The following is a 25705-nucleotide window of genomic DNA, read 5'->3' on the forward strand; positions in this document are numbered from 1 at the left end:
TTGTACTCAGAATACTTGCACAGAAAATAGTGCACTGCTGGGGCACTGTGTCCTGACCGGCATCTTGAAGATCTCACACATGAATAAAGTAATCAGGGATTTACGTTTCTGCCATGATTTTTTGCTAGTATCTCTTCCTGTAATGGAAAGTCCAGTGGATAATGACTAGCTGGAAGCATGGTTCTATTTTAGGCATATATTCAATGTATGATCCTGGCAGTGTCCTGAACTCTGGTAATTTGCTTGAAGGGAGAGAGGAATATATCTTATCTCTTAATGGGACAGCTTAGAAGACTTTAGTGAAAAAACTTGTAGTGAAAAATACAATGGCATTTTGCTCCCTCTTCAGGTCGTCTCTGGGAAACAACTGAATAATCCTTCATTTAATTAAGCAGTTAAAAAAACCCCAGTGAATGCTCATGTGCTGTTTCTGCTTCTATAATCCCCACTTGGCTGCAGCTCCTTGAGATATTAATTGAACCAATATTAGCTATGTTCCTGAATTCTGGGTGGCAGAAATATTAATCTGACAGCACACAGAAATTAGCAATTTAAATTTATTCTTTGCATTCTTCTTGCAAAGCCAGTTTTTAATCCATGAGATAGCTTTCCACTTAAGTTTCCTTTGCTGCTTTCTTATTTCCAAAAGGCTTTAAAAATTATTGTAGATGTTTAAATATATTGCATTTGGGGGCTTTTTTGTTTGATCAGTGTTTGTTCGCACTTTTCAGGAAATGTCTCAGTAAGCACAACACAGCAGCAGAACTGTTTTGTCCCTATATTTTGCTCTTAACTATTTTTATAACCAGCAAGTTAAGGACCGCTATTAATCCTTAGCTACTATATTGACCACTTGCAGCCAGCTAGGGCTAACTCCTAATAACAGATTACATGTTTTCTGTAGGTTACCTGCTTCATTCTAAAGCTCCTTCAAAGCCCTGCAGGGAACGCTAAGTCCCATTCTCCCTCTACCAGTTTAAATACAGTCTCTATGGCCTTTCCTGTTCTCTTAAACATTCCTGTCTTAAACAATGAGTGAAAAATGAGAGAAGAATCTGAAATACAAGCCACAATAGGTCTGACATAGGAATGTAAGCTTGGAGAGGCCATGGTCAAACTTAGATCGTGGAGGCTTTGGGAGTGTCCTGTGCACAGACAAAGAAACTCCACAGCTCACAAGCATCGTGTTTGTCCCTGTGTTTGCGCGGTACTGCTGACATTGGAATTTGATTCCCTGCAGAGTAGCAGAGAGTCCTTTCGACCTGGAAGCTTGGTGCCTGTGAGAGCCTGCAAAGGGCCTTTTCGGGTCACTAACTATAATCCCCAGCTGTTGCTGACAGCCGTGCCATAGCTTCTTTCATAAACTGGTCAGGTCCATTCTAAAGCAGCCTGTGTTGTGATCCTCTTCTCATCTATTGAAGAGCTAATCCTGAACCTCTCTTCTGTGACCATTAAAAATCATCTTGAGATGCCCAGCCTAAGTTTATTCCCAACCAGACTGTAATGCTCATTTGTGAATCCATTTCGCCTTTAATGAACCAGCTCTTTCCCTAACCAGTGTTTCTCCTACTAATGTGTTTCTCAAAAAGTCATGTTTTCATAGCTTCTAGACCAAGACAAGCTCTTCTGGTCTTCTCAAATAGGCGGCATGTGTCCTGGGCTACCCTAGCTGGTCTTCTCTTTACTGTTCAAATTTATTTGGGTTCTCTAGGAAAGGACAGACAGGTTGTATTGAGATACTTTTTATTTGTTATTCTGTTTTTAAAGGACCAAGGAGTGTGTCAGTTAAAGAAATAAAAACCATTGAAACCATAGAATTTGTGTCTCTTTCCCTCAGTAATGTTATCTCTGAGGTCGTTTGTCTCTCCTCTTATGGAATCATGAAAACATTTTTGTGCTGCTGTCTTAGAGAAGGAATGCTGCAGCTCCAGCAGGGCTGTCTGGCGCTGGGGAACCTCACAGCTAGGGATCCATTCAGGCAGTGCTGTCTCTCTTGACCCGTCCTCTGGTCTCCGTGCAGACTGAAATGCTTCTTGATGACAAAGGTTGTGTAATAACATTCTGCTTTCCTCACTCTTTACGTCCAGTAGTAAGCCTGGCTTACTTAGACTAACTGGGTTTTCTTCCCATACCGTATTTTGATCCAAATGTCTGAGCCTGAAGTCTTCGCAGGAAAGGGAACATGCAGATTTTGGAAGGGATTCAAGTTCAGGCCTTCCTGAAAGCTGCTCTCTGTACAATGCTTCTGTTTGCAATGTGTCAGTGATTTTCTGAAGTTTCTTTTTTCCCGTCCTTGTATCCAGATAATGAACTTTCTGGTAGCATGTCTGAGGCAGAGTAGTTTGCTCTTGGCTCTCATCCCATTTCTGGTCTGTGCTTTCTGTCACTTTACGCTGCTGACCTAAACTGGATGCTGTTTTTATTTTACTTGGCATCATGTCTAAGTAGCTGGCTACAGCAGTAGGAACTCTGCCTGAAGGCGGAGGCATATGAACACTGGAGGACTGCTGTTCTTGCAGGATTGATTCACGGGGACGTTGACCTTGAAGTAAACGTGCAGTGCGCCCTTCAAGAGGTCTCACTTGTGAGAGACCAGGCAGAAAGGTTTCTTTCTATATGGAGCAAGGAGCAGGATTTACACTGTCATCTGGGTCTCCTATTTTAGCAGGGACTGCTTATTTTAGCAGACTGTTGTCTGAGACTAGTGAAATGGCTGTTAGGGGTCTTCCAGGCAAAGGGAAGCAGCCCAGACATTTGTTACTGCCTTAGCACCTAGGGATCTTAGAATTGGTCTTTATGCTTTGGAAAAGAAAATATTCAGCTCCACCCCAACACACAAGATATAAATGGGTATAGATGTGCTTTCTTTTCTTCTATAAGCATGTCTTCCGTTTGTGGTCTCATAACCAGTATGATAGTATAAATGGCTTGTGTTAGTGTATTTTTAAATTCTTTTAGGAACTATTGCAAGTGGGACTGAGGATGCCCATCGAATACTATTACCCTGTATTAATCATTTATACTGTTGAGGCTTCAGATACTGTTGTAGAGTCAAAACCGCATTGTACAGGTACAGTTACTTCAGCAGTTACTGTGCTGGACAATCTGAGTGTTTGATGTTTAATGTGTGTATGTCTTAAGTGGAATGATGCTGTTCAGATAAATCAGCGTGGCCCAGGGTACGCCTCTGCCCATCACATTTCAGAAGCCAGAGGGCAATAAAACTGCTCAGTTTTGGATTAATGTAAGCTGCTAGTTTGGATTTTCATTTCCAGAGACCAGCTGTTGAAACTATTCTTTGAAGTGTTCATCATCATAAAGTGAAACATTTGTTTTTTCATCACACTAGAGAAAAAGCTAGACAGCTTTTCCATTTCAGACACAGGGATTCAATTATCAGAAAGTTGTAAATTCCGTTTCGAAAGGGATTTCCGTACTTGGATTTTTGTTTTTAATCCAATAGAAAAAAAGCAGGATAATTTGGGGATGTTTTGCCCAGGGCCATTTTTGGACTATAAGAAAATGACAGCATCTTACTTAGTTGCCCTGCTTTTTGTATGTCTGTGCAGTTTGAACCTAGAAGTGCTGTAAAGCCAGCAGTGCCGTGGAAGGGTGAGCAGGAACCCATTCAGTCTGTTTTACCTGCAGAATTGCTTAGTTAGAATACATTAAATGTTTTTATGTACTCTGCATGACAATGTGCAGATGTCACTGAATGGCTTAAACCATTACAGGTAATGATGCATTAGCAAAAAGCAGCTCAACCTGATTTGCTATGCTTATATACCATGTTGTGCTTTGTTTGCCTGAGTAGCATGTAATACAAATAGCATCTTTTCACTTTTATACAGGCCACACAGAATAAAAAATTGTTGAAGACAATAAACGTGGAATTTTCCAATATAGTTTTATACATTCTTTAGAGTAAATCTTTGCATTAAAATAGAATCTGATAATATTGCTGATGTACTGTTAAGGAAGAAAGGCAAATCACTCGCATAAATGGAGGAGGACAAATCACAGAAACTCAGTCAAACTGAAACCGGTATAGTTAGTAAGGAGGCAATAGCCTGCAATGGTGATAGGTCATTTATCAAATACACAATGTGCAATAAAGACAGTAAGTTGATGAGTTCAGTGGAGTTGTCCTGATTGACACCAGCTGAATATCTAGCCAATGATTCAGTCTCTGCAGTGCTGCACCATTCACATGAGAGCTGCCAACTCGTTTTATAGTGACTGTTACTCGTACTTCTTAAGGTAAAAGGTCATTTGAATTGCTGTCATGTGTTGGTGGCAACTTTAAATGATAAGATAAAAAATAAGCAGATAATCACAATAACTTTCCCCTCTGCAACCCCTGAACGAGTGATTAATCCATTACAGAAGTTCTGTCAACCAGCTGTGTCAGGACTGACTTAGTATATTGAACTTTTGCCTCTGTTTTAGAGTGAGCCTTGCCCTGTTCTTAAGTATTATCCAAGGGAAGGCTTAATTCTGCTATCTGAATCTGCTAATACTCTTGCCAGTATTACTTGTGGTGGAAGCATGAGATTCTTAGTAAACACAATACTTACTAGTTCCACGTCTTCACCTAGTTCTCCAGTTAATTTGCCAACTGCTTTCATGTAATAGTTATCCAGGATAAGGGGATTCATAGGACCTCTTCCTTAATGGAGACATATTTTATTGTCACACATTTTTAGTGGTTAGGAAAATCAGAATAATGCACTGTCCCCCTGAAAAACCTCAGATAATTTACAGTTTGTGTGGCCTTTGTTACTAATGACAAAAAATGAATTTCTTTGAGAAGTTTAGGCTAACACTCTGTGGTCTTTCATTGCTATCCCAAGTAAATTAATTTAACAAAAATGCTTACCTGTGAAGTCCCGACGGTATGTAGTGATCCCCAGAGCCCTTTCAGTGTTTCGTAGCATATTGGTTGTTCTTGAGGAGAGGTTATGTTCTAGCTCTTTAAAAGTGGAGTTAGGGGTGGCTGGTTTTGGTGGTTTTGGATAGTATATTTGACCCTTTTCTTCAGCAATCTTAGGAAGCTGAAGGATAAGAAGAAATAGGTAAGGTATAAGGCCTGTGTGTGCTGGATGGAAAAGACTATTTTACAGGTTTGAAATAACACGTGTCACATCGCCCTCCCCTCCCCCAATTATCTGTTTAGTAAATGCTAATAAAATAGAAATGTGGTGGAAAAATATCTTCAGTACAGTATTAGTGCTCAAGCGGAAGATACAACAGGTACATAAATTCAGCTGAACTCAATTGAATCACGGAATCACGGAGTTTTCAGAGTTGGAAGGGACCTCTAGAGATCATCTAGTCCAACTCCCCTGCTAAAGCAGGATTGCCTAGAGCACATTACTAGAGCACATTACTCAGGACTGCGAAATAACTTGAAATCACTTGGAATCAAGTTTTCCATGGTAGCCACGCCTAGGCAGAACATTACATGCTATATAAGCTTTCTTTTTTAGGTACAGTTATAGACTACTGTAAGATGGACTGCTGCTTATTGTTTCCCTTGCCACATCCATATGACTGTGTGTCTACAAATGATGTATCTTTCATTGTTCACTGCTATTTTTTCCTACAGTATTAATGACTTTTATCTGTCATCAGGCTACATCCCTTTGGGAAGAGAACTAATGTTTAGCCAAGCTGTGGAATAGTAGAAACATGATCATTGATGAACAAATTCACTCTTCTATTTTATGGACCAGCCCAGCCTCCATCATTACACCAGGGAAGGCAAGGTTGGAGTCAAAGACTGTCCACAAAGAGGACGTCTATTTTCTTAAAGACATGGAAATAGAGACACCGACATGGAAATAGATACACCAGCCTGTCTGTATGTTGACAGGACTTCTGGAGAGGTAAGGAGGAGCAAAGATCTACTGGTGCCCAAACCCATTTCTTTGAAGGGCTGCAGAGTGTAATCTGGGCTTCTGAATGAAGCCCTCTGCTCCCTCCCCAAAATGTAAGGTCAGCAGCTATTAATGCTTTTTCTTTGTGTTCTTCTTATCTCCAGAGCTACTTGGTTAGCTCCTGTGAGAGCTAGTTACCACTTAAAGGACTTCAGAAACAGAACAGCCTGATAGCTTCTGATCTTGTTTATATATTGCTGAGATGGCTGAAAACAGTCTCTAAAGCTTTTCACTATTTGTATGCATGATGCCTAATTCATGGCCTACAAGTGTTTGGAACAGTACAGGAGCTCTCTGTGTACAAATGACTCCCATGAGAGAGAAGCAGAGACGTTTAATTAAAAGAAAAGGAAAAAGAAAAAAGAAAAAAGAAAAAGAAAAAGAAAAAGAAAAAGAAAAAGAAAAAGAAAAAGAAAAAGAAAAAGAAAAAGAAAAAGAAAAAGAAAAAGAAAAAGAAAAAGAAAAAGAAAAAGAAAAAGAAAAAGAAAGGGCTTTTTGCTCTTTTCTGTATGAACTACATACTTGGAAGTACATGTCCTGTCCTGTCCAGTGCACAGCCTTCTTCTGGGAGTCAGAAGGAATACTGACAACTTCATGCCTATATGCATTACCTATAGGGGAAATATTTAACATGTTCTAATGGAATATCATTGACCAGAATGACGTAACAGCATTTTAAGCTGTAGATGTATGCTCACTATAAAGACAGCTGTGCTGGTGGAAGAGGTTCTTTCTGTGAGCTGTTGCTAATGTCTCTTCTACTTTGGGAGACTGACCTTATGGATCTGCAGACAGAACTAATCTTCACTCTTTTGGTACAAAATCAGCAGGGATAGATCAGATCACTCATTTACCCAGCATAAGTTAACCCAGCTGTCTTTTTGAAAGCACTCAATGTCATTATCTGCACCACCAGACCTGCAAGACTAGTTGTCTCAGGCAAGAGAGGTGGTGACAAACAGCTGAGGACCAGATCTTATACTAGATAAAGCTGCCTCTGTAGAAAGCCCATGGCCCATGGCCAATTTCAGGAGCTCTGGTTTGATTCACCCACCAACAGGGAAGACACTTACTACATTTTCTGTGCATGATTTTTACAAAAAGGAACAACAAACATGAATTGTGAAGCTGACTGTACTCATAAGGTCACCATCAGAGGAATAACTGAGTGCTAATAGATGTCTTATAAAAATGAAACTGCAGCGCATGCTTGGAGAGCTTAATTTCCAACCCTGGTTCTATCACTGCTTTTTCTCTCCAGTTTTTCTGCCTCAGTTTCTCTGCTTACCTCACAATGATGCTGTCAGCATTAACTACAGAATAGCTACTCTGAGTTTTATAAAGGTGAGATGTATAAAATGCACAAAGCTTTTAAATCCAGCCTTCCAGTGGTAAAAGTCACCTGAGCGTGGTCTGGGTTATCTGTACTTAACCAGAGATTTCTCCTTCAGTCACTGAGAAGTGGAGTGTTCTGATCTCAGAGGAAGTCAAACCATGTGGAGGGAACAGCAAAAGAAGTTAAAGTACTTTCTAAGTACCAGTGTTAGCTGCTGTTAGATAGTAATTCTGAACCTGCTAAGCTTTGCTGGAAGTAGGCCTTGGCCTCCGATGGACCTCCTGTTGAGCAAAAATAGGCTTTGTAAGCCCACCTCTACAAATGTTTCTTAAATTGACCAATGATCAACGAAAACTGACTAAAAGTGATTACTCCTAGCATTACGTATTCTTTGGGAAGATTTTGGGGTTGGATGGACAAACAGTCCACTAAAAATGGCTCATGTACAAAATTATATACGTAACTGTACATCACTGTGCCGATGACTGGGAATGGCAGCTAATTAATGCAAGTGGACCTCCTATGTAACATTATCAGCTTTTACTCTACTGAAAAGCTTCTTACCCGTGCCAGCATATGCTTTTTCTGTTTCATGCAATTATTGCCAAACCCTTCCTGGCAAGCACTGCCATGGCACAAAGACGTGCTGGCTTTTTCCTGTCCCAAATTCCCCATAACCCTGTGTGGTCAGCAGCTGCCAAGGTCTCCTCGTCAGTTCACACAGGTGATCTCTAAAGTCTTCTGAAACAAAGTACCTGTCAAAATCCCAATGTAGTAGAACGTCTCCAGGGAAAAGCAGAATAAGAACAAAAATTTCATGCCCTTTTCCTCCAATATTTTATATAAAACATTCTTGGGGTAAAATGCTGCTGGGTTTAAAACCAAACACCTCATGATGGCTTACATGGTGTTCTGTAAATAATGAATCTCTAGGGCTTCATCTCAGTCTTCATAAGGGATAAGAAGACTTGCTTTTTCTCCCTGGACCTTGTTCTACCATCTGTGTAGTGATTGTAGTGATTAGATGTTTTAAATCATTCAGCTCTCATTTCAGGGGTACCTCTATTGTCCTCAGCAAAGGTATGGTAGGCATTACTTTGGCTCCCAAATTGCTAGCTTTTGATCCCACTGGTGCTTTTTTTTCCCCTTTCTCTTCCACTGTATTGGACAGTGAAGAATTATTTGTCTAACAGAATGATACCCTAAATGATCCATCTTTCTATTGTAGGGATTAGCAGCTATGTTAATAGCCCTGTTGGCTTCTGACGCTACAAGATGTTCATGTGAGTTGGCTTTATTCATCATTCTCAGTGCTGAAGTATCCTCCATGGAGACTGCAACTATCAGCACATAGAACTCTAATTTAAACCAAAATGCTTAACTTGACCACTGATATATTCAGATTATGGCTCTGTTAAGCTTCAGTAGAAAAGAGTATGACTTCAGTAGTAAGTAAGTTTCAAGAATAAACAGTAAACCAACAGAGTACTGTCTTACCTCTGGTCTTCCTCAGAACAACTGCATCAAAAGGCTTGGTAGGGATATTGGGATGAAAAGGCTGATGACTGCTTGCATCAATTCCGGTGTCTTGATCCTCAGGTGATCTGAAGTTTGGGAACATGGCATGCCTAGAGATGTGTGTCTGGTAGGGATGAGAGGTGGGAAATGGCAGGCACAGTGGTCTTGGGTTGGTTTGAGTTGTCAGGAAGAAAGACAGAAAAAAAATTCCTTATTCCATTTCACAGAGTTTTACCATTAAATATAACACTTTTCAAGAACTGGGAGAGATGTGAGAATCGGAAAGGCGGTATCTTAGTTCTTTATTTCCCTCTTGCTTGCACCCTGCAAAGAATTCACAATGATGATTCCCTTGCAGCTTTTGTACATAATCAGTCATACCAGTTCATATTTACTTTTATGTGGCTTAACGGAAGGAAAAGGTGGACTTCTGATTCTTGCACAGCTTCAATTAATAGTAAGTGAGTTTGTTGCTTGTGAAATCAAAATTTGCCTCTAAGCAGACGTTTATTTCTGGGAGGAAGGAGGATAAAGCTAAACTGGAGAGTTTTATGGGATTTCATGAAGTGTCAATGTTCCTGTGGCTGTTCTTTTCAGCTTTCAGTTTTTCGTGATAGAATAATTTAAAAACTTATTAAAATCAGGGGAATCCTGAAATCTTCTGAGGAAAATGAAACCAGCGATTTATTCCAGTAAGAGAGACTAGCAACCTGTTTGGATTCTTCTAAACTTTACCACAACTACATACAGCAGCTTACTGAGAGCAAGTGCCTTTCTCCAATTGCTTTATAAAGTAAAGTCACAGTCTTATACAGGAGCCAGATTCATTGCATTCCTGAGGCTGTGCATCATGACGTAATGAGATGTCTTACCAGGCTGGGCTTTTCTGAGGCTTCTCTCTCATAAATCTGCTTTATACATACTTTAGATCCCTTAGCTGTGCTTGGTAGATGGTCTAAAGCCCTTCAATTCACATTAAGTAAAGAGGCCATGAACAACACAGCCGAGAAAACCCAATTAGCCCATAGGGAAGTCGGCAAGATGAGTATTTGTTAGGAGTGTGAGTGTGCCAGGCAAACACTACTAACCTGATAAACCTATCATTACATTCTTCATTTGAGAGTTTTTTTAGCTATTTGAGTTGCTGCTTCTTATTGCCAAGGAACCTGCCCTGTGCAATTACAGCTGTAAGAAGAACAACTTGACTTTTTATTTCATTAAGGAAAAATAAGACATAATATAGGTGAAATGTACTTACTTAGCCAAACTGTCTGGTGGTTTACGAAGCCTATAATAGAGAAGAAAAATAATAGATAAGTTACCTGAAGTGACCCACGTTCACTTGCACCTCCCAGATTTTATCTGAATCAGTGCAATCAATATACATTAGGGACAAATCAATATGTAAGCAGTACAGACAATATTCTTACTGGTACCACTCATTCCATGAGGAATGTTATATGTTGCCAGGTGCCAAACACTGAAAAGGCACCGGGAACAAGTGATGTGCACAATGTCTTTTTAAAAGGAGCAAGGGAAAAATCTATCCTCTTATGCTTTTGGGTAATAAGCTCTATATTAATTAACAATGGTATGTGCTTAGTAAAAAGAAATCCTTTTATCAGTAATGCAAACAGAAAACATATCCCATTTCTACTTGCAGAGAGAATACTTATTCATTCCATGGGGATAAATTATTTATATTTTGCCATGGAGACTTACTTTATGCTTTAAATAGATTTTAAAATAGCAGTCAAAAGAAAACACGAACTTTAAAGGGCAAGAATTTAATCACCGAGGCTAGCTAAGAGTCTCTTGTCAATGGTACCAAGTCAGAAAAATGTCTAAGATTAAAAAAAATTAATTAATTTGCTTAATGGTTCATTGTGGTATGATGAAAAAATAATAATAAAAAAATGCCTGAAAGACAAAGTTACTGGACTAATCTAAGTGGTTCACCTGGAGCTCCAAAATCTCATATATTTCATGAGGAAGGCTTAATTACGAGGTCTTGCTTAAAAGGGTCTTTACTGCATATGGGTAGGAGAGGTTGTGTGATGATAGTTTGTTTTTTTTTTAAGCTTTATTATTTTTACAGTGATCACAGTTTACAAGCCGTATACCAAAATCTTCATATTGCCAAAGCCCCTTGTTTTTCTCAGTGAGGAGAGGGATGTCCCAGATTCATTCCCAAACAGGAGATGTTGATAACTTCTCAGGGCTCCTTCTCTTGCTCAGTTTGAGGACAGATCCATGAAGGATGTTAATGGGCCCCACACAGACTCTGTCATTTCAGCCTTGGCAGTTCCTCTAAGAACTCTGTTCCTCCCACAGCTGGGAATTACTCAGTAGCTTGGTTAATGACATAGCTGTGGCATGGGAGCTGCACTCAAGATCTATGTTCAAGTCACCTGTAATTCAAGAGCTGCAACTTGACCACTCAATCTTTGAATTAGTGTCCATAAAAATAGGTGTTGCACAGTTACAAAGAGGAAATACGCCCCCTTGCTCAAAGAATTTAAATACTGTCCTATGCTTTCTTTCCATACTGGCATGGGTGTTTTGAAGATACACTTGAAGTGCCAGATCAATTTTGTTGCCATGTTCTGATGCAACATGCAGAAGTTGTGCACTTCATTGTGAAATCTGTGCTGTGAAGCCATGGGTCTCAGTGCAATCAACATGAGGCGTGAGATCTCACAAATTACCATGCCAGCATAACTCATGCCTCAGAGATCTACTTTTACTGTATGATGATAACAGGACTTAGTCAAAGTGTTGGATTCTGACAACCATTTGTACATTGTTACATTTATAACGACCTAGGATTCTGATTCGAACTTTGTGTCTGTCTTGAAAATGGAAAGCTTTTACAGAAACAGCCATGCTTATAGACCAGCAATCTTTAAAAGTTTCTTCCACAGGTAATTCTAATTGATTTTCCGTTTCTACAGTTAGAACTGGTGCTGTACTTCTACTGGTGCTGTAGACATGAAGGAAAATACTTCTTAGTGTTTATTATCAATTCACATGGTGCTACAATTGTACAATATAGTATCTTACAATTGTAATATTGTAACACCACATGTACCAAATTCATTATTACAATTGTAATAAACACTAAGAAGTGTTTTCAATTTCTATTCTATTCCATTGTGTTACAATGTGAATTTTTACATTCTTCATTGCATTCACTGGACATATTCCTGATACAAATATGCAAAAATAAGGACAGTGTCTGCTATGTGCTCTGGCATGGCAGAACTACTTAGTGACTTTGTAGAGCACTTTTTATTATAACATCTAAACTTAAGGCAGCGATAAAATAAGGATGAATATGCATTTTCATGACTTTGCCATGATTTAGAAAAGCTTTGTGAGGTCAGGTTGTAACAGCCAGCAAAACTTTGCATTTTCAAAGGTGTTTAGAGTGTTCCCTGTATTTTTAAAACTCAAACTGAGTAATCAAGCCTGAAGTCACCCAGAATGTATAGAAGAGTAGAGCTCTGGCTGAAAAGGAAGAAAGGAATAACAACTTTTCCAAATTTGACACTGAGATGCTTTCAACTAGAGTTCTAGTAGACTTTTGCTGGAGCCTGCCAATATCATGCAATAAACAGTTGCTAAGTATTATGTTATCTGCCCCTTTATGTTCAGTCCACAGAGGATATGGAGTCTATCAGTCTCTTGAAAAGAAGTCAGACTTGAGCTAGAGGGTCTTATGCTCCCAGTTTGGAAAGCCCCAGAACAAATCCAGGCAGTGGTCCAGATGGACACCATCCCATTTCCCTAGCAATGAGTGTATTGTGGTCACTCATCAAACACATCTTGATAAAATAGGCATAAACCAAGTTTAATGTGAGAGAAAGTATCCTTATGGGAACACTAGCTTCGCCTGCAGTAGTTCTGCAGCTCCCTTCCTGATGTAGTGCCGAGCACTCGGTGCAGGGTCACACTTGTTCAGTAATGGTAGTACGAGACACATTGGAACCTGAGTGACCTTCATGAGGAGCTCCCACTTCCCACCATTTTTCTACTCTCTGACACATGGTAGGAGGCTTCTGAAGGCTCTGTTTCTTCTTTCAGGTATGATGTTGGCCTCAGAGTGACACAGTGTGGGGACCCTCATGACCTTCAGCTTCTTTTCTAGATCAGGCCAGAGAACTTTTTTGCTGCTCTTTCCTGTTAATTTCCCATGTACTCAGTAAATTATTAAGAGAATAAGATTTATCACTCTTACCAGTTTTAATAGGAAGGAAGTTATGACTGGAGAATAAAATGTTTCACATGTGTAAATTGGCTTTCCCTGCAGCCCTTTGTTCTTTCAAAGGGAGGCAATCACTTATCTGCCTAACCTTAAAACCTGCTCGGCCAAGGAGCTGCAGGTCAGGGAACTACCAGGGGATGGGGAGCTGGGGGACAACCAGAGGAATGGGAGTGCTGTGTGGCATGATAAACAGTGAAAGCAGATTAAAACCCACACGGAAAAAAGCCAGTTTTCATTCATTCTGTGCTGTAACAACACACTGAAAACCTCATTGGTGTCCCTTGTCTTTGGAAGGACAACTGCAAATGTTGTAGCCTGATGTAGAGCATGTGTGTGTATAACTAGGGTTCTTGGCAATAGCTGAAGGGTGTTTTTCAAGATCTTTGGGGATTTTGCAGTCTTGTTTGGTGTGAACTTGAGGACTGCTTACATGTTTAGATGGGAGGAGGCAACCACTTTTCTCTAGTGCATTTGATGGGGAGAGTACATGTGCATGACCCACTGCTAATGCACTTACAAAAGCACGTCTGCACAACCCCAGTGATTCATTCTAGTGCAAAACTGCATAAGGATACACAGTGTGCATACTTAAGGCAAAGGCATAGTTGTCCCATGAAAGTGTACAGAGTTACTGCAAATGCCTGGTAATCCATTTCCCGCAAAAGACAGTAATGGCTCAAAGGAGCCCTCACAGGCTATAAGGTAAATAAACTGAGTGTTAATAGCTCCCCGGTAGGCCTGCAGAGCACCGCTCAGAGGGTATTTTTCATGAAAGGTTCCATGTGGCTGTCACCACTTAATACTCCCTGACAGCAGGAAGAGTATTTGCTCTGAAAGACCTTGGACTATGAATGTGGGAGATTTTTTTTATGTGTTTCACTTTTTGTTTTAAAGGGTATATTCTTTCCTTCAATTTAAAAGTCTTTCAAAGACCGAGAAAATACAATCTTACAGGAAAAGAAAATGCTCAAACTAGGGCAAAGCGTAGACAATAAAATATTTTTAGAGACCCAGCATGTTTCAGGTTAAGATGTGAGTGCAAAATAATGGAGAAGTATATCAATGTGCTGTTGATCAAATATTCAGAGTCCAAGGTTGTGTACTTTTCAGTATGTACAGGGGCAGAGTTTGATCTACTCCTCTGTAAAACCTCCTTCCTCCTTATACAGCTACCACAAAGGCATAGAGTCACAGCAGTCCCTGGTTGCTTCCTCTTAAGGAAGCAAATCCCTTAAAGGTGTTGTGATCTCTACCTCAGCCTGTGTACATGGATGATCCATTCTGGTGAGCAACTGGCATGAGGAACGCTCTTGCTACAAAGCGAATGGGTCCCAGAACATCCTTAACCAAGAAGCATTTGAGGTTGGCCAGCCTAGGAAAAACACAGCTGAAAAACACTGAAAACACAGCTGGCATCCTAACCATGCGAAGTGCAGTTTTTAATTTTACTCCATAATTTGCCTGTGTTTCTGCTGTTTCAGGGAGACCAATATAAATGTCACATGACAGGACACTTATTTGACTAGCAAGTCACAGCGGACCAAATTGTTTCCCAGCATCATTCCACTGCAGTCAGGGGAGTTTTCTTGGGGACAGATTAGGTAATGAAACAGAACCACCCATCTTGACTGTGCAACATGAGAGTGCCCACTTTGCATGGATGTTGGTTTTAAAACAACTTTAAAAGTGCTCCATTATCTTACAAAAGTGCACAGGCCAGTTCTTGTCACTTAGTGCTTAGCGAACTTAGAGAAGAAACTTGCAGGGAAACTTGGTACTTCCTTGTAGCTTGTAATCAAATTCTGCAGAGGCGGTACAGCCAATGCCTCTAATGCTCATTGCTGGTCAAAGGCCATAAGCTGTCCCAGTAAAAAGGAATTTCGGCTTGTACGCTCTTGTAGGTAACCACACTCACTTCTGCTTGTGCTGCATACTCTAATGAGGTAATAAAGAGAGAAGCCTACAAAAAGCAGTGGATTACAAAAAGCAGGGTTGCAGGGTTCTTTGTGTAGCTTCTGTGGCCTTTTTACAATTAGCTCTCCTGCTTTTCTACAGTGTCTGAGTTTACACAAAATAGGGAGCAGGTACTTCATGTGCAGAGAGGCTAAAGGGAGAGTGGTGGGCTCAAACAATGCGCCTCACAGCCCTATAAAGATAACTGAGAAATTGTCACAGAATTATTCTCAGGTTTCTAATATGTTCTAGTTATCAGTGCTAACATGAGAGGTGTAACTTGTTCACTTTCTGCTTTTGAAGAATTTACATTTACACTTTAAATTACCTTAATCTAAAATCTTGGTAGTTTGATCAAATTTAAGCGTTTTGCTGTTGCCATCAAGTGGCAAAACGTTGGATTGCAGCATCCAAATTCACTCGATCTGGTTGGTATGTCTTGAACACCAGCAGTGAGAAAAATAATCCTTGCCAAGCCTCCTCCAAAATATATATATAAATTTATATATATACACCAGAAAAATGGACTAAAATACACATGATGTCATGGTTATTTCAGTTACTTCAGTTGAATCTGGATTCTAACTGGTAGAAAGGCTAATATTTTTGAGTATTACAAGTTGATAAATATGGACAACCTGTAAAGCAAACTCAAAGACCCTTGTTGAGGGAGTACAATGCCATATTGTGAATTTCCTTCCCAACTGCGTTTGCTCTCCTTTGTTACTAGCAACGGCCCTTCAGATTTCATAGCATATCTGCATTTCATATCATATGTGCATAATATCACCAGAGTGGAATGAATATTCAGTTTGCTGTTATATTCACTAAACTCACAATCTGGTTAACGCACAGTTTAAACTTACAGTTCATCATTCATATACATATCACTGTTTTTCAGCTGGGTGATATCACAGTGCTGCTCAGTGGGGAGGCCTCTGTGCAAAGAGAAATCATAAATGTAGACACCTTATGCTCTATTTGCTTATAAAAATCCAAATCAATTGATATGTTTTTGTCTTGATTTTTTTAGATAAGCCTTAATATCAAAACTTGTAGATGTTGCTGGTGTGAAAATCTATCCTCAGTTTCAAAATCTAAGTCCTGCAGGGCTCGATTTTGAGAGGTGCTGAGCACCCATGCCTGAATCCAAAGTTCCTGAGAACACTGAGTGTTTCCCTCTCTGAAGTCCTGGCCCTTACAACCCCTCACCACACACCCCTAACACTTTGTAGGAGCTGTGGGAATGCCTTGAATGGGTGCAGGTTCCATCTTTTGATCCCATAAGCAGTTAAGTTATTCCTACATTATGGGGATCACTTTCAGCCAATGGGCTCCCAGAATCTGGCCAAACTGCATGGTCCTTTCCACTGAAAAGAATATGATGAGAAGACAGCACCATACCTGTCTTTGAGTGTAAGCAATGGAAAACAAATCAGTTGTTAGTACGGGACATCAGGTAAAAAAAAAACAAAACAAAAACAAACAAAAAAAATCCAAACAAAACACAACAGAAAAGAGAGCAAATAAGAGTGCCAAAATGAAGGAAATGCAGTTGGAAAAAAAATCAGCCATAACCAGTAAGATTTTCCTGGTATTAGAAATAGCCTTATAGTTCTGACCTGGCCTTGCTGAAGCTGAGCTTGACCCAAAGGATCTAATCAAGTGTCTGTTGCTGAAAGAAATGGGCGGCCTTAATTGCATGGCTGAAGAAGAGATGTTGCCTGCAGGATAGGGAGAGAAATGATTCTGAATCAGGAGGGATTTGTTTGGCTTTTATGGCTGTCTCAATGGGCTGCCAAGGCTCGTGGGTTATAGCACAGTCCAACAAGGAGTATGCTCACAATACTCTGGGTCTAACCATGAGTTCAGAATTGACTTCTCTTTCTTCTTTAAGCACTATTCCACATTAGCACTGTCCAGTGTAATGTGTGCTTTTGTGCCATGAGTGCTCTCAGTTGAGCAATGCGGGCATCTATGGTCAGACCTCGCCTTCCAGCTCTCATGCAAGGCTGTGATATGAACATATTTATTTAGGCTTCTCATACTTCCCCTGCTGAAATTTGTGCCAGTGATATCAGAGGCACAGCCATGAAAATACTTCATTTGCATCTTGCCCACTTCAGCTTTCTCCTCTATAATTGTTCGCGCTAGAGTAAATTCCTAATTAATTTCCAGCCTGTATCTCTTGTAGGTTTCACTGAGATCAGCGAAGTTGGTGCCATTGAGGATACTGTAGCTCTGCTACTTACCTAGAAGCTAATCTGTGTAATACAGAAACTTAGTGTGGAGGAAAGGCTACTCTATTTTGTCCCTACAATAGCATTATCAGGATTGTGACATCTGGCTATGCTCTGAACAGCTCTTCTGTAGTATCACTTTACTGCCTAAGACAAACAAGAAATGGATGTTCTGAACATGGGTTTATAAAGTCTGGTGTGGCCCTCGAGTACCTCGAGTACTCTGCAGTTTTGGGTGCCTCAATATAAGGACATCAAACTATTAGAGTGTGTCCAGAGGAGGGCACCCAAGATGGTGAACAGACTTGAGGGCAAGACTTATTAGGTCAATTGATTTGTTCCTCTTGGAGAGGAGAAAGCTGAGGGGTGACCTCAGCATTGTCTGTAATTCCTCAAGAGGGGCAGCAGAGGGGGAGGTGCTGTTCTCCTCTCTCTGGTGATCAGCCACAGGAAGTGGAATTGAAGCTGCCTTGGGGGAAGTTCAGGGTGGACATGAGGAAAAGGTTCTTTCTTGAGAGGGCAGTCAGTCACTAGAACAGGCTCCCAAGGGAAGTTGTCACTGCACCAAGCCTGTCAGAGTTCAAGGAATGTCTGGACAATGCTCTTAGTCATACTGTTTAGTTTAGGTAGTCCTGTGAGGAGCAGGGAGTTGGACTTGGTGATCTTTATAGGTCCCTTCCAACTCAAGATATTCTATGATTCTATGATCATTTTACAGAGAGGCTAGTTCATGATAATGCAGACAGGAAAGTCTCTTTCCAGTCTTTGAGTCATGTTTTAACCCTTGGACAGCATGCAGGTACCTAGTCTGCATCTTCCATTCCCATTCTCCAGGGAAGCCTGCAGGGCTGTCCTTGACCTTCTCCAAGTCAGCCCTAAGCAGCAGCATGTTCTGCCTTCAAAGCTTTCCTGTAAGTCAGTAATTGTGATTTGAAACTTACCTCAGTATCTCAACAACAGAGATTTGGCATCATCGTTTGCCTATCTATCTGTCAGCTAGTCTTTTGTTTTTGTTTTTGTTTTTTTACTAATGCCATCATGATGAACAAGAAGTACTGGAACTGGTTTCAGTGGAAATGTCACCAATCCAAATATATTCTAGAGAAGAGATTTATTGTGGTAAGAAGCTAGGAGAAGGATCCCTGAATCAGAATGCATACCCCAGAGCTCTTCCCCTCATCTGTTGTCTAGATGGATCTCTTCTGAAAAAACTGAGTGCTGACTTTTCATGTTTATGCCTATGGGATTTGTGGATGCTGAGTATCAGTGTAAGTTAGGCCAGTAGTGATAATTTTAAGGTCAGAAAGGTTGTTTGGGACAACAGCCAGCAGTAAATAATTATCAAATGATGTGCAAAGAATAAATGTGGTCATTTGGAACTTTAAGTGTTTCAGTGAAAATACTGTGCAGAGATTTGTGGGTACCATTATATTCCCACATTAATATTTAGGGCAATGTGAAAAAGGCAGAAGCTTAAGTTGCCCATTTTTGGAATGCAGGTATTTGCATGTCTTGGTCTACATTGCTGTCTAACTTCTTAGCTGTGTGTTGCTATTCTTGTTAAAAACCCATCACTTAAACATTTTGACCATGAGAAGTATTTGTCTAGCCTACCTTGGCCACGAGTCTACACCACTACAGTAATGTTGATGTCCTTTAATAAAAGTACGTGGAGATTTGTCCTTTGCCCTGTGGTCTTCTGGCAATACAGGTAGTGCGATTCCTCCATGCTCCCTTTCTGCTCCCCAGGGAAGCTTGTAGCGGTGAAAGGATTCCCTGAACTCTTTATATCTGAAAAAAAAAACCCAAACCCAAAATGTCCTTTGACAGCAGCAACAGCGACGGTTACTTGAAATCTTTTAAACAATGACAACTCGGCTTTATTTTCTTGGCTCCGAGTTACTCAGTCTTGTTCTGGGTAATGCTGTTATGGTGAACTGACACTAGAAGAAGTAAGTACAATGGTGACTGGCAGTTGCTTAATGAAGGTTGAATCAAGTCTATTATGTTTTGATCAGTGAGAGGAAGAAAGAAGCTGATAGATAAAGTGCAGTGTGTAGATCTCGCAGTGTAATCAAGTCTCAGCTGCCAGCACGTAGATACCTGCACTGTCCCTTCAGTACTACATAAGTGGCATATGGACAGCAAATATATGCAATGGCACAGATGGAAGCTTTAGCATCTAATTCTCACTGATTTCAGATTTGTTATTTGTGCCTTTCCAAACCTCCCCTCTCCATCTCTCGAGAGGAGAGAAATGTTACTGTTTAGTAGCTGTAATTCACACTGAATGCAAGCTGTGTCAAGCACTTCACATCGGTGTGCTAGTGGCTGAGAATATTCAGTACATTTCCATACATCTGTGTTATGTGAAATCAAGCATTTCAATGTGTTTAGATGCATGCTCACCTCACATAGTTTTGGTTTACAGTGTTGTAAAGATGGACACCAAACTCACTGAAAATTCAAAGCTTCCTTTTCTTTTGGGTGGCAGCAGTTTTCCAGTTGGGAGAACACATGCATGGCCGACTGTCTTCCTGTTAAGGAGATAAGTCCTGCGAGGAGCAGGGAGTTGGACTCGAGAATCCTTATGGGTCCCTTCGAACTTGAGATATTCTGTAATTCTATGATCTCATCAAAGCCACAGTGATTTACATTTGACTTAGTTGTCCAGGATTTTCTGAAAACCTTATCAAGGAAGCAATGAACTGTTCTGGTATGTGATGGGGATGGTCACCCTTGGGATGTTTTACTGGTGTACTGTCTTCATTCGTATGAAACCAGAGGGAATGATGTTTAGGTGAAAGGGTTGGGAACCAGCATCCATGTCTGTGTTTGTTATCTGCCCTTCCATCACCAGGTGGCCCTGATTCTTGCTTTAGCTAGACCTCATCTGTACTACCATCCTTTTCTGATATTGGATGTTTGTTTACTGATGAGTGAAGCAGCCGGACATGGCTGCAGATCAGTAGGAGTGCTTTTGTTGACTGTGGTATGGCCACTGCACTGCTGTCACAGCACAGTGGTGAATCATGATTCCCAGTGGTGAATCATGCAGATATTCCAACTTGCTCCCAATTATCTTGGGTTTCTCTGCCCTGTGCTCCAAAGTATGGTGTTGCTCTAGATTTCTGGATATGTGATTCCTGATGGAGCGATAGGTATCCACTGAAGAAATCCCTGTTTAAGTGGAGATATTATTAATCTTTGCTAGTGTTGATCATTACTTTGGAGATGGAGGGAGAGGGTGTTTTTTATTAAACCATACTGGGAAAAAGTGCCACTCTACAGGTACTAGCTAGATTCAGGCTTATGCTGTTTTTCAGGTGTAAGGCTCCCCTAATTCTGACTTCATCTTACATTGATTCAAAGGTAGAATAACATCCCTGAGCCCACATCTCCCAAAACATGAGAGGAAATAGGCTTGTTGTTATGTGGCTGTGAGCATTTCAGTGAGCATTATGATCCTGACCTTCGTTATGAGTATAGACTTTTAAGGAAGAAAAAATAATGGCTACAAAAACTTTTTCTCAGAGTGCCTTTAGACTCTGTGGCAGAGTCCTAGATATCTAAACAGATCTTAGGGAAAACTATGGGGGAGATCATGATCTACAAGACACAGACAGTGCCTCTGTATTGTGTTTCGTTCTCTCTGGGTTTTTTTGGCAGTGCAGTGCCCTCCTCTCATGTAGTTCCTTCCACGTGGTTCAGCACCACTCTGCTGCTGCCTGATGCTGTTACCTTTCTCCATTTTGCCAGGGTGCAAAGGGCAATATGTGTGTATTGTATGATGAACCAAAATAAGAGTCTGATATGCCTTAGATTATCAGAAAGCTTTCCTGTTTTTCAGTTTCTGAAGGAACTCAAGCATCCATTTCTTAAGTTCTGTCTAAAGCCTCATTTACCCTTTCTGAAAGTAGGCAGTCAGATGCCAAGTCACCTGCATGGCTGTGGTGTTTGTATTCATTAAGCTGACTCTCACGGGAAACATTAATAAATCATTCCTGTTGACTGCTATCAATAGGTTACTAAGTTGAAGAACAATCACTTTATCTTAGACAGAAAATAGAAGCATTGCACACATGGGTCTGATCATCCATTCTGCCCAAACAGGACTTTGTTAGGCTTAAAATGTTTCCACGTCTCCTTCTCACAAAGAAACATTTATAGGTGATACTAATCCAGTGATATTGAAGATCTCAAGGACACAGAAAAAAAATGGCTCTGTCCAGAGAATATCAAATGAGGGCTAGGGTGAACAAGGTTTTAAAGAGTGTATCATGAACAATCCTTAAGAGTCTCAGAAGTATAGTCAATGATTTAATAGAGACTATCACCATTTCTAACTTCCACAATTGTAGATTTATTCTGAATTCTGACAGCCAACTTCCCGCTTCTTGGCTCTTTGATCTGAAAAAAAAAACACCCCAAACCAAACCCAAAAAAGGTAGCTAACCTTCTGGGATCAGAACATTAGTTCACTAGTTACATTTTTCCCTTCAAATTTGTTTTGTTGTGGGGACCTCAGACCAGAGTGCATGAATACAGTGTCTTATACTGTGAGCTTCTGAAGGGCTCCAGTAATTGATTTGATCAGTGCATGAAGCCAAGACATATGAGGGGGTGTGTTGCCAACAGCTTCCAGAAGGTCTGTGGAAAGAGAGTTCTTAGAGGGATAGGATTAGTACCTGCCTCTGTGTGAGTTCCATAGGGTGTATTCACAGTGGCATTATAATTTGGATCAGGAGTGCGCTTTTGATGTGAATCTCCCAATGGTCTCTATTTTGCACTGCCTTGGACTTGCAGTATGCGTACTGTGTTCCTTCTTGATGAAATTAACTGGAAGATGTGCTCCAAGAATGCACCAGGAGGGCACCACAGCCACAAATGGACCTTCAGTCCCTAGAATCACACTAGAAATGCTACAAGCTTGGGGCAGACTGGCTTGAAAGCTGCCCAGCAGAAAAGGACCTGGAGGTGTTGCTGGACGGCTGGCTGAATACAAGCCAGCAGTGTGCCCAGGTGGCCAAGAAGGCCAACAGCATCCTGGCCTGTATCAGGAATAGTGTGGCGAGCAGAACTGGGGAAGTAATCATCCCCCTGTACTCGGCACTGGTGAGGCCCCACCTTGAGTACTGCATTCAGTTTTGGGCCCCTCACTACAAGAAGGACATTGAGGTGTTGGAGCATGTCCAGAGAAGGGCTATAAAGCTGGTGAGGGGTCTGGAGGACAAGTCTTATGAGGAATGACTGAGGGAACTAGGGTTGTTTAGCCTGGAGAAGAGGAGGCTGACGGGAGACCTTATCACCCTCTACAAATACCTGAAAGGAGGTTGTAGAGAGGTGGGGGCTGACCTCTTCTCCCTGGTGACAAGTGATAGGACAAGAGGAAATGGGTTCAAGTTATGTCAGACGAGGTTTAGATTAGATATTAGGAAAAATTTTTTCACTGAAAGGGTTATTAAACATTGGAATAGGCTGCCCAGGGAGGTGGTGGATTCACCATCCCTGGAGGTGTTTAACAAAAGGGTAGACGTGGTACTTGGGGACATGGTTTAGAAGTGGTTTTGTCAGGGTAGGTTAATGGTTGGACTTGATGATCTTAAAGGTCCCTTCCAACCTCAGCAATTCTATGATTCTATGATTCTAAGTGATACAAAATAAAGAACACCTGAAATGCATGTTTTCGCAACCTCAGAGCCTCGGCACCAACTGTTTCACTCTACACATCTTCTCCTGTAGTCCACAATACTTGCCAGCATAGACATAGTCACTGAGCAACGTACTGATTTGGAATTCAGTGAATTTTTTAGGGGGTAGGAATGGCTGAACTTTTAAAAAATTAATTCTTGCCCAATAAACAGACAATTATATACATCATCTTAGTATATCAACACTGAATCTGACTATCTGATCATAGGGTAAAATCCGTAGGGTACCTTCTTTGCGTATATATAACCTCGCATTATACAAATACACCTATGTGCCTCTGGTTACTCATGGGTACTGTTTATCAATGCAAATCACAGAATCACAGAATGGTCAGGGTTGGAAGGGACCTCTAGAGATCATCTAGTCCAACCCCTTGGGCCAGAGCAGGGTCACCTACAGCAGGTTGCACAGAACGGCGTCCAGGCGGGTTTTGAATATCTCCAGAGGGGGAGACTCCACAACCTCTCTGGGCAGCCTGTGCCAGTGCTCTGCCACCCTCAAAGTAAAGAAGTTCCTCCTCAGGTTAAGATTAAACTTTCTATGTTCAAGTTTGTGCCTGTTACTTCTTGTCCTATCACTGGGCACCACTGAAAAAAGACTGTTCCGATCCCCCTGGCACCCTCCCTTTCAGTATTTATAAGCATTAATAAGATCCCCCCTCAGTCTTCTTTTCTCTAGACTAAAAAGGCCCAAGTCTCTCAGCCTTACCAAATATTGGTAACAAATACTCTAGTTCAAGATGATAATGTAATAAAATTCGTGGATGCAATATTTTTAAAAGCTGAGAACAACTGTGTTCTCTTTATTTGTTTGCTTGTAATTATGTGACTAGAAAAAAATGCACCATTTAAAAAACATGTATGATATTGTAAAACATGCCGTCACCTTTTGAGGTATAAAGTGGTCAGTTCCTGTGAGCGTGCATTTATGTTAGCAGAAAAATGCAACTTACTGTCTGTATTACAATACAGATTTTCCAGAGAAAAGAAATGTTGCAACCTGGCCATGCTTATTTCTTGTTTGTGTTTCAGTGTTGGGTCTAACATAGTTGTCATCTGAAAAATGCTTTTCTGGTGCATTTAGATCCTGACATTGCGGCCCATTCTGAGCTTAATTTTTCCTTTTGCTGGGTATCCTGTGCAGCCAACATGAATGTTTCCTGTACATTCAGTAAAATTTAGATCAGGCCTATAATGCAGTAAACTTTCAGTCTGTCAATAGTTAAAACAGTTCAGATGGAAATTCACCCAAATTCCTGTAATGCAAGGAATACAAAAAAAACCTTGCCTCAGGGAAGAGATGTAAGTGGGAGGCATCAAGACACAGTTTGACAAGTGTGATAATCCAGTAATATCAAAATACTCTGACTGGAATTCAGATGTTGGATATGAGACATTACAAATAATGGAAGAAGTTAGCAGTGGTAGTAAATCAGAAGGCTGTCAGTAAGATGGAAACCAAGAATTGATTTTACTAACAGAAGAGATAAAATCTCACGTGAAAGAACACTGGGAGACTTGAGGAAGTCTGGAATCTGTTATGTATGTAAACAATAGAAATTTAGATAAAGAAAAAAAATTGTCATGAGTACTGAGCAGCATGGAGGTTCAGCTTTCCAGAACTTTAAAAACTGCAGGAATTCTGCCATATCCTGTCCCCTAGGTAACAGTATAATTGGACCTGTAAATTATAGCAAAAATGCATTGATTCCTGAAGCTTCCTGATTACACACTGATGATTATGAAAGCAAAATGCAGGCTTCCTGTAATTTTAATTTTAATTTTAAAGTTTATCTCAGTAATTCTAGATCAACCTGTAATCTAGAAAAAAAAAGGTTCAAAACAGGAGTAGATCAAAGAATAACATGATAAATATTGGTGATTGTTTTGTGAGATATGCTAATCTGTTCCAAATTAGAAATACAATATATGTGTTGTTTTTATTCTTTATGAAAGTTATTTCATGAGATTTTGAGCCCTACAGCCACAGTATAATGTATTTTAGCAGTCTTCTTTTCAGGTGGAATCAACATATTTCCCAGGTAACCGACAGACTATTGCACAAAGTAGAAAACATTTTGTTTCATAAAACAAAAAGAAAAATGTGTCTTGACAGAAAAACATATTAGAAAATACTTTTGGTAATAGGAAGTGGATATCAAATACTTTTAATGGAATCATTTACCTTTTTGAGTTTTGTTCTTACCTGTTTTGTGAGACAGTTGGACAAGAAGGAATTTGAAGTGGAGTTAGTACCTCATTGGTCTCAAAGGTTCTTGATAGGATTTCAGTTCCCTCAATTTCTCTATAGCAGCAAGGCAGGTCATGCAGCAGCATCATGTTTCATATTTGAGCTTCTAGTGGAAGATATAGGGATAAAATACCAAATATCAAAGGTTTTGTTGGTGCATCTGGATGCTAAGGAGGAAACATAGATGAGTTCTGCCTAATTCTGGCAAGCGTCAACAGGAAACAATGGTTGCTTTTACTACTGCTACTGGTTATTCGTACCCGGTTACAAAATAAAACCAAAAAACAAGAGGCAGATTAAACAGGTGTGATACTGTTGCTTTGTATTACTGATGAACAGAAGCTAGAAATAAACTTTCAAGTAATGGGAGGAGAAAGTTTCGACTTGTACTCAGAAAGTCACTTGTGAAAGTCTCACTTGGTGAATTTGCATACATTGTAATGTCCCATTTTGAAAAGGATGATATTAAACCCATGATACTTTTCATAGA

General features: G+C 40.4%; 1 protein-coding gene across 1 annotated transcript; it reads right to left on the reverse strand.

The window, feature by feature from the left end:
• Positions 1-1781: 1781 nt before the first annotated feature.
• Positions 1782-25304, reverse strand: SPMIP4 (sperm microtubule inner protein 4; the record flags this gene model as incomplete). The annotated part of the gene is made up of 9 exons (XM_082499156.1): positions 1782-2612; positions 4578-4669; positions 4880-5054; positions 6462-6550; positions 8773-8957; positions 10052-10081; positions 15880-15951; positions 18868-19044; positions 25171-25304. The coding sequence occupies 9 exons, from the start codon at positions 25302-25304 to the stop codon at positions 1782-1784; spliced, it is 1785 nt and encodes a 594-aa protein (XP_082355282.1).
• Between the last annotated feature and the right edge of the window lie 401 nt (positions 25305-25705).

This window comes from Vanellus vanellus (assembly GCF_965231255.1).
Source record: "Vanellus vanellus genome assembly, chromosome: 2".
NCBI classification, from domain to species: domain Eukaryota; kingdom Metazoa; phylum Chordata; class Aves; order Charadriiformes; family Charadriidae; genus Vanellus; species Vanellus vanellus.